Source organism: Notolepis coatsorum (assembly GCF_963971535.1).
Source record: "Notolepis coatsorum genome assembly, chromosome: 18".
Lineage (NCBI taxonomy): Eukaryota > Metazoa > Chordata > Actinopteri > Aulopiformes > Paralepididae > Notolepis > Notolepis coatsorum.
Window position 1 is genome coordinate 37,974,433 of NC_140182.1, and position 10,435 is coordinate 37,984,867.

At 45.1% G+C, this 10,435-nt stretch overlaps 1 protein-coding gene across 2 annotated transcripts in view; it reads left to right on the forward strand.

Annotated features, from left to right (window-relative positions):
* The window catches only part of bcl2l13 (BCL2 like 13), a 66,690-nt gene extending 59,769 nt beyond the window's left edge, over positions 1–6,921 (forward strand). For both annotated transcript variants that reach the window (XM_084334654.1, XM_084334655.1), the window contains exon 7: positions 4,647–6,921. In XM_084334654.1, coding sequence (XP_084190780.1) covers positions 4,647–5,759 — 1,113 coding nt within the window. In that variant the 3' untranslated portion in view covers positions 5,760–6,921. The remainder of the gene's footprint in view (positions 1–4,646) is intronic.
* The last annotated feature ends 3,514 nt before the right edge of the window (positions 6,922–10,435 follow it).

Genomic DNA, 10,435 nt, shown 5'->3' on the forward strand with positions numbered 1-10,435 from the left:
AGGAGCAGTGGGCAGCCACACACAGTGCAGCGCCCAGGGACCAACTCCAGCTGTAATGATAGTACCTTGAAGGGACCATCTCCACTCCAGTTGTAATGCCAGTACCTTGAAGGGACCAGCTCCAGTTGTAATGATAGTACCTTGAAGGGACCAACTCCAGTTGTAATGATAGTACCTTGAAGGGACCAGCTCCAGTTGTAATGATAGTACCTTGAAGGGACCAGCTCCAGTTGTAATGATAGTACCTTGAAGGGACCAGCTCCAGTTGTAATGATAGTACCTTGAAGGGACCAGCTCCAGTTGTAATTCCAGTACCTTGTTCAAGGGACCAGCTCCAGTTGTAAGGCCAGTACCTTGATCAAGGGACCAACTCCAGTTGTAATGCCAGTACCTTGGTCTAGGGACCAACTCCAGTTGTAATGCCAGTACCTTGGTCAAGAGCGACCGCAGAAAACCTAGCATGCATGTCTTTTGCATATTATCTTATAACGGCACAGTTAGAGAATATCCTTCAGTTTGTCTTTAATGCACAGTACAGACAGACTTGCTTCAGCACACAGCCTTGCTCTGCTGTCCCCTCTGTTCCCCACTGTCCCCTCTGTCCTCTTCAACGTTCCTCTCAGATACCAACCTGTCTGTGTGAATCTGGTCTCCCTACAATGGGCTGACGAGCTTCTACTATGCCAGACCCAACTGTTTTACTGCTAGGGCCAGGGTGATATGTCCAAAATGTCATATCATGATATGCATTTATCTTCTCGTTTTTACAGTTTAATGTATTAAACGGTATAGTTTTCCAGTACAAATTACAATGCAATGTGACATTTTTTATTCATATTGTATTGACAGTTGTATTACAAGAAAAGAGAGATCCAGTCTTTGCCCACTCAGAACACTAAGGCAGAGGAAGATGGGAAGTGCTCCTTTATGAATAAAGACTAGAGATGAATAAAGAGCTTCCAAGGCTAAGACCACAAGGTAAAGACTGATCTAAGCACATGGCGGTCGGGATGCTACAGCTTACAGCTCGACAGAGCAAATTGATTGACAACATGATTTTTTAACCTCTTATTCCGGTTGTTTAGGAGTCCTTCCAGGGGGAGGAAGGATGTTACACACGCATTACACCTGGGAGCTCAGCTTCCCCGTGCAACCAGTCTTGTACAGCTCCATTCAGAGCAATTGGGGATTAAATGCCTTGCTTATGGGCACTTGGGAGAGTAGTTGCTTAGGGAGGGTAAAGTATTTCTCCTTCACTTCGTCCAGTCCATGTTTACAACACAATGGCTAGATTCCCCCAAGGCAACCAACCGCCATCAAGGCTCTTCCTCATGTTGTGTCATTTTGCTGCTCACTGGCCTAGTTTGAAGCCACTTGGAGTCAGGGTATTGCATCACTCAGCCAGTGGAGTGGAAGGTAGATCGAAATGGTCACTCAGTGAAGTTATCTATACAAATGTTTTCCTCCTGCAGTGATAAACTAGAAAGATGCACTCAGTAGAGTACAAATCTCACATTTATTTTCTAGTAGCCTACACGTTAAGCGGAGCTTAAGTGTAGGGGGCGGGGAAAACATAGACCAATGAAAGCAGATCTCCCAGCAGTATTCCTATTACACCAGCACACTATTGCATTATTACACTATGATACTATTACACTTACACTATACTAGTACAATATCACACTATTGGGAGGAATAAACCTTTAAAAAAACATTTTGGTGGAATAAAACTTGGAAGTTCATTGACACCTTCCATAAGTCGAAAGACAACCGGCTTATTTCAATGGACAATTGCTTTTTTTTTTAACACATTGGTCGCCAAAATCGCTTTTCAGCGTTATTGCCCCGCCATGTGTTGACCGCCAAGATCGCTGTACAGCATTTTTGAGATCAATATTTAATTTTTTCGCCATGGCATTCATAATTCATCCACCCAACCCCCAATGCCCTAGCGGGACCCTAGATGGGACTGCAACGGCTCAATACCGCCGCCTGGTGGATGGTCGGGCGAGTTACACTCTAGCAAAAACCGGAAGTGTCATCGGTGCATCGAGGAAATTCCTACGGCAGTCACATCTCGCTACGGGACTCCTCTAAACTTAATAATCGATATGAATTCGGCGTTTATTGTGCCATAAAAACCGGAAATGGACCTAGGCGATCGGCGTCGAATAATTGGGATCTTTCACCGCCAGTCTCATTGGCCCAAGGTAAGAGAACAGTAACGTTATTTTCAGCCCGATTGTTTATTCATTTCACTGCAAACCATCTGATCAATATATCACCCATACTACATAAAGCCGTTACTGATGATCAAGGAATTATAAACGACCCCCCCCTTTCCTCCACGCATGATGAAGCATAATGTATACCAATCATATACATTTGAATTTTTTTATATAGTGTGTATGGGAAAGAAACGCCAATCGATAATCTATCATATGCGTTTGGGCCTATAACTAGCGTTTTTGGAATTACAGCAGAAAAGCTTAAAAACATACTTATATTCTAGACGGTATTAACACAACAATGTATGAATGAAAAAGTATAACGTTCCCACATCCTGAACGATGGATAATCGATGTTGAATGGGCCATAGTAATGTCAATATAGCAATACAATTTAAAAAGTTATAGCCCTGCAAAGAAGGTAAACATCTCCATAGGCTTTTAACGGTGGCAGAGAGGGGTATAAGATGGGCACAACCCTCGGCGGTCAATGTGTTAATGCATAGGTATATCAACGACTATAGGTTAACTATGGCATTACTGTGTTGTAAATGGAAGCCAGAGAGAGAGCTGATTACTTGGTATCATCCTTTTCTGTTCAAAAGGTGTAACCTTTCCTGAATATCTATGACAATGCTGGAAATGAATTCACATCAAATACTTGTTGTTGACCGATGTGAACAATATACCAGTATTCACATCACTGGTCTGCTGTTAAGAGACTGTGTGGCATGTTTCATCCACACGGCCTGGTAGTTGGCGAGATTAGACACACACACACACACGCACGCAGTGGAGATAAAAAGAAATCTGAAATAATAAACTGGCTTAGGGGAGAGATTGACTTTTAATACAGAGGTCAAATGTGCATGCAATACCCAAGACACTTTTTTTGGGGTACAATTTTATTGATGCATGTATTTATAGAGGTCCAGGTTGAACTTGGTGTTTCAATAATAAACTCCTTATCGGATATATGTTACATAACACAAAATTGTACCCGATTGGCTTCTCACCTCACGTTGGTTGTCATTAGTTCTAACCACTAGGTGGCATACAAGGCATGCTACAGGTAAACAAACTAATTTACTGAGTGTAGTGCACTAGTGTAAAAGCTTAAATTTTGTGTGATTCAGTGTTCAGTTATGTAAATATGTATCATACCTTTTTCAAATCAACAGAAGTTTTATTCCATGTTTTGTAGTACAAACAAGAACCTAAATAGTTTGGGTTTGAGGTGGGCCATATAGTATTGGTTTGAGGTGGACCATATAGTATGAGTTTGAGGTGGGCCATATAGTATGGGTTTGAGGTGGGTCATATAGTATGGGTTTGAGGTGGGCCATATAGTATTCATTTGGGGTGGGCCATATAGTATGGGTTTGGGGTGGGCCATATAATATGGGTTTGGTGTGGGCCATATAGTATGGGTTTGGGGTGGGCCATATAGCAGCTTTGGATCTGCCTTAAAACAGTATATCCGCGCTCTAGTCAGCACACATTATTTCTCAACAATAATATCTAATGTTATATTTTCTTACAAATTTCTTGCCAAGTCGGCTGCAAATCATGCTGCTATTCTATTTCACCAAGTCTCACCACAATCAGAATAATTTATGTTGCGTTGAATTATAGATTGTGCACGGTGGCTCTATAGCAGCCCTGTAAACACACCAGTGAGGATGGTTGACGTCCACAGACTGAACTCTTTTGTATCGCTATTCAAAGTGTAAAACATCCAACGGTCAGATGTTTGTTAATTGTATGACCGCAAAACAGGACGAGTCACTTAATAATCAATCTCAACAGGAGTGTTGATTTTCTCTTGGGCTCAATAGTGTGGCCGCAAAACGCACACCTCGATTATGTTTCTAGGTGACACTTCAGCTCGTTAGTATAACAGGAGGTTACAGTGAGATGCTTGTGGTTCCAAAAACAACAACAATAATAACGGAGTATGGTCAGTGTTACTTCCATCGATCTGACTGTACCGTTTGTGTTTTCAGTCAGCTCAGGAAAAATAAAAAGTCATACACATGCCAGGCCTTTCTATGACATCTGGCTACGGTTGGTGTGACATTGTGTAGGTGTATGTTAATCTCTGGTTGTAATGAACATGATATTGATATTGTGTTGCAGGTAGATTAAATGGGAGCAGAGATGAGTGTTTCCTCTTTAGATGGACCATAAAAAGTAACTCCCAACAGATCCAAGGCGCACTGTAGCCTTGCCCTTATTTTACACTGAAAAATCCATAATAAAAATGACGGAACACATCTGCTCTGGTCTTTATCACGTCATTGTCAAACGACAGTAGGTTGCACACTTATATTGAGTTCCACAGATGGTGTGCCAATTGGGGGGTTATTTGGAAGGTCTGTCTCCCTACTAACTGTATCCCTGTCTTGTCTCCCTCAGGGTACAGTCTTCAGCCTAGAGGAAGAGGAGGAGCAGGGCGTGATCATAGCCGAGGACAGCAACGACATCTACATCCTGTCGGCGGATCAGCACCCCGACCAGCTCAGCCCGCCCTCCTCACTGCTCTGCCCCGGAGGCGACGGCAGCGGGCACTGCTCCTGGCAGACGGAGAGCTTACCGGTGTCTCTGGCGGGCCACGAGTCCTGGGCACAGGTGGGCATGATGGACCCTGAAGACGTTAAGAGTCTGGACAGCAACGAGGGCGGAGGAGGCCTGGCGGAGGAGCGCAGCGACAACAACTCCTCCAACTCTGACATCGTCCATGTGGAGCGCGAAGAGGCGGAGGAAGGAGGGGACACGGGGGTGACGGAGCTTCAGGAGAGCATGATGAGCGTTCTGGGGACTGAGAGCGAGTTGGCTGAACTCAGGAGGGACCAGACCCCGACTCCTCCGGCTTCCCTGGTCTCTCTAGAGGAGAGGAGGGACCTGACCCCGACTCCTCCGGCTTCCCTGGTCTCTCTAGACGAGATGCCTGCCTATCTGTCGGCGGCACCGCCTCTCGCCTCCTCAGAGCCGCCGGCACCCGAAGCCGCGGTCCCTGTTCCCGCAATAGAACCAGACCCTCCAGTCGAGCCCAAAGCCGCGGTCCCTGTTCCCGCAATAGAACCAGACCCTCCAGTCGAGCCCGAAGCCCCAGTCCCTGTTCCCGCAATAGAACCAGACCCTCCAGTCGAACCCGAAGCCGCGGTCCCTGTTCCCGCAATAGAACCAGACCCTCCAGTCGAGCCCGAAGCCCCAGTCCCTGTTCCCGCAATAGAACCAGACCCTCCAGTCGAGCCCGAAGCCCCGGTCCCTGTTCCCGCAATAGAACCAGACCCTGAGCCAGAGCCCGCTATCGCACCAGTCCCAGAGCCGGTGGCAGCTCCACCTCAGCCTGAGGTGAAGCCCGTGGCTGAACCGGAGGCCACGCCCCTGCTGGCTGCACCCCCTCTGGAGCCCCCGGTACAGACGGAGCCAGAGTCGGAGCTCCCAGTGCTGCTTTACGGAGGCGCTGCCTTGGTGGCCCTGGCTGCTGTAGTGGCCTACGGCGCCCTGACCTACAGGAGGAAATAGAGCCCTGGTTTGTTTCTCCAGCCTCTGGGGCAGGGCCAGTTCAGAGAGGGGCAACGGTACAGGATGCTACTTTCAGATGGAGATTAATGAATGAGATCAAGGATCTCACCAAGGAGAAGGTGTTGTGGTTGGTAATACAATATTAGGCTGCATCTACAGAAGCTATTGAATGTTTGGACTCTGTCTGACCCATCCCCCCCCCCACGAGGGTCCCCCCCGGTCCTCACCTCATCCCAGACTTGACCTGGAAACGCAGGGAGCGCTGCGCTGCCGACTTTAACTATCCTCACACTGACCGCCAGCGCGTGACGCACACATGGAGGAGGAACGGCGTGCTCTTCTGATCTACATGTCTGTTTCTTTCTCTTCTCACCTCGTGTTCCTTTCACTTCCTGTTTTCATTGCCTTTTGTTGTGCATCATCACTCCATTCCTTCACACCTCAGACTGAAAGGATATTGTGGTTGTTGTTGTTGTTTTCCCCCCTTTTTTCTGTCTTCTGTCTCTGTCTGTTTGGCAATCAGGAGGTCCTTATCTTTGTCTCATCTGAGTGAACACGTGCAAGAAAGCCGGCGATTACTGGTATATTGTCTGTTCGCCGGGACTTGTACGTGTGATGAGTCGACCTACTTCGGAGTCCATACCACTGAGTGGATGTAATTCTTCTTGTTTCCAGTAGATCACACACACACACACACACACACATACACGCATAACAAAAGGAAATAAAAGGAACCTATCTGTGTATTTTGTTCCCTCTTTAACTGTTAATGGAATGGTCTCATATTTTCTCTGATATGGAAACCTGGTGTGAGCAGGTGGCTATTTTGATTCTGAATTGATTGAAACGAGACTCTATTTTAGATTTTATAATTGTGTGATAAATTGAAATTACAGTCATTTCTGTACTCATGACACTGATGTGCCTGTTACTCTCTGGCATTGTGACACAACTAGTCTCACGTTGTGGGCAATTGGCAATCTCAAACCCTGCCCCCTTTGCTCGAAACAATAGTTGTGATTGGAGGATCAAGAAAGGGGGGTGGGGTTTGAGATGGGACCATTCTTTGTTCATATGGCACATGTGATTTGCAACCTAACTCTAAAAATGTGAAGTAGATGTTTTAGTTGGAACTTTTTTTTGCATATTATTAAAGATTTTGCCCAAAGCTGTATGAAATTAGATTTTGACTTTACAAATGTGATTTGAAATCATTGCTTTTCTTAATGTAAGGATACCAGTGGGGAAACATCAGATGATGTTACTATTCTTAATGTAAAGGTACCAGTGAGAAACATCAGATATTACTATTCTTAATGTAAGGATACCAGTGAGAAACATCAGATGTTACTATTCTTAATGTAAGGATACCAGAGGGAAACAGCAGAGGTTGTTACTATTCTTAATGTAAGAGGGAAACAGCAGAGTTTGTTACTATTCTTTAAGGTACCAGTGAGAAACATCAGATGTTACTATTCTTAGGATACCAGAGGGAAACTGGAGAGGAAAATAATACATTTTATTTGTATAGCGCTTTTCAATGACCCAAAGGTACACATGCTGCAGACTAAATGCACTAACGGAGTCGGCCAATGAGTAGCCTGGCACTCACCATTTTCTGGATATACTCTGTTTTCTCATCACTGCTCGTCAAATGGCAACCTTGTATTTCCAAAAAGTTAACTTTTCAAATGGAAGAACATGATTATTTGTATTATCTTTAATCCGTACAGTGGATTCTGAATGGAATCCTATGGACACCAGGGTCATGGAACTTATTGGGGGCACAAGGGACCATGTATACATTCATATAAAGTAGAGGAATAGGGTTAGGGATGAAAATGGAGTGAGGTCATCGCACAACGGGGGCATCATAGAAGCTCCAGACGTGGATATGAGGGAAATATGAATACAGCAAACCACAGCTTTAGGTGGCTCAACAAGGGATTTTCTTAAACCATGTGGGTGTTTTTTTTGTTGTGGGAGGGGTTGTCATATAGGTAAATGCCGCCATTCTAGATGGAAAGATGGATCCTTGAAAGTAGGTGGGACTTTGGTAGCTCTGTCCTGTGTGTGAACTGTTACTAGTCAACTAGGTGAGTGGGGGAAAAACTAAACAAAAATACATTAAATGTTAAAGGTGCTGTATAGAATAATAGATAACATCCCGCCACTAGCACCAGCTCTAGTTGTAGTCATTTATCCAATCCGGTGAATTCCATGTGGGGAAATGGGAAGTAGGGAGGGGATACATGCATGCAACATGTAAACAACATTCATTTTGTACCCACAATTTTTTTTTTTATTATAAATTAATTCAGCTATAATTTCTTTTTGGGGGGGGGGGGGGAGCAATACTCTACACCTTTCTAAAAGCTAAATGTTATCTATAACACCTTTAACTACTTACCAATAACTGGCAAAGTCGGCTCCGATATTCTGGGAATCAAGAGGTGGGTGACTGCATTCTGAATTTTTATCCTTGTGAGTTTAAAGGAAAATTTATACTATTCTAGTCAATATCTATAAACGCAGACAGGAGACCAGAGCATCAAGACTTGGAATCTGTGATGTTTTTTTGTTTTGGGTTATTGCATCCAAATTAATGATTTTAAATGTACGGCTTACTGGGTACTGTGTCATAGCTAGTGCCCTAGGAGTTGTCCTACTATTCACAGTCTCTGGAGCAGCTCTAGGATGCATCGCTTGATGACATCAGTAGAGTTGCCTCCGGTATTAGGCTTTAAAGGGAAATTCCACCACAAAGCGACATTAAACTCATTTACCAGATTAAGACAACTGATTAATTATCTTAACCAAGGAGGGCTCTCCACAGAAATGGTGACAGTGGAAGGTGCTAATTTGGTAGTTATGTCATAATGACACGTAGTTCTACCCGCATTCTATTTCTAAAAACTACAACAATGGAGCTTCCTGATACCTCGATCGTCTCAATCAGCTTCTCTCTCTCGCTTTCTTATTTTATTTTGTCCACTTTTTCTCCTTATTTTTCTCCCATCCCAATTTTCGCTGTTTCCAATTCTCCCCTCCCCTGTCTTGAACGTTGCTTGCATATGCCCCCCACAGGTCGATCGTAGGGAGGATAGAAGCCTTGCATCACGTGTCCCCTCCGGTACACGAGGAGGCAGCCTGTCTCATCTTTTCACCTGCCAGCGCGGACTCTCATTGGCGAGGTGTGGGAGGCTCACACTACCCCCGCCATTTCCTGTCTCTGCTGTGCAGGTGTCCCCCAACCGACCTGTAGGAGTCGCTGTCCACAACGTCCAGATTACCACCCATCGACTTCCACCCGCTAATTCTGCCAATTGAATTAGTATGACGGCCGGCCCAAGCCGGAGGCAACGCCGACAGCCGGAGTCGAACCCGGTGTCTCTTGCGTTGGTGACGAGCGCAATGTCCGCTGCGCCACCCAGCCGCCAATGCTCGCTAGCTTTCTCTAGGCGATGGAGTAACCAGAAGACGTAAACACTCAGACCTCCCCTCCGTGTGTGCGTTTGGTAGGTGGCCGAGTGTCTGACGCCCTGTGTAGAAATAACAATGGATTCTATTCAATCCCCCTTTAATTCGATATTTGAGGGACAATTCTAATTTTGAGACGAGACTGAACCACGTCTAGAATCAGGGAAATGAATTCTTGCTGTTACCACCTCCTCAGCTACACAGTAGGGATCAGTCACCTCACCTACACAGTAGGGGTCAGTAACCTCACCACAGCTACACGGGTCAATCAGCTACGTACACAGTAGGGGTCAGTAACCTCACCACAGCTACACAGTAGGGGTCAGTCATTTCCAAGGGGCTGCCTGTGTTTCCAGGTTTGTCTCCCTCTACCTCTTGTTTGTGGCCATTCCACTTTGACCCTATAATGTGCCTATAGTGAATGAATGAATGCTTCATCTCATACAGCAGATTCTGTCACCTACTACGGCACAGACGGACGATAGATCCAACCTGTTGGCACTGTCGCGAATGAGAAGGATACCTCCTTTGGTCTTTGAATGCAAAACATGAATTCTAAATCAAATGCACTGTACACAGACATGGTCTCATCAGAAGACAAATGAAGTACTAATCGACCACAGTAAAAAAGGTACATCATGTACATGTGTTATAGCCATAAGTAAATGTATATATTGTATAAGTAATATATTTATGTTTTGTATCTGCAAAAGTCCAAAACAAATCACAGTGACTGGGTGTTGATTGAACCAACAGACAGGTTGTGGGTGAGTGCTCATTACTACACTAAACCAACCACCCACCCTGATACAAACACAGCTCATTACTACACTAAACCAACCACCCACCCTGATACAAACACAGCTCTCATTACTACACTAAACCAACCACCCACCCTGATACAAACGGCTCCCATTACTACACTAAACCAACCACCCACCCTGATACAAACACAGCTCTCATTACTACACTAAACCAACCAACCACCCACCCTGATACAAACACAGCTCTCATTACTACACTAAACCAACCAACCACCCACCCTGATACAAACACAGCTCTCATTACTACACTAAACCAACCAACCACCCACCCTGATGCAAACACGGCTTTCACCACTAGACTACAAGTACAACCACCCACCCTGATACAAACATGGCAATAATATGATGATGGTTAGGGTTAGTTTAAGGTAA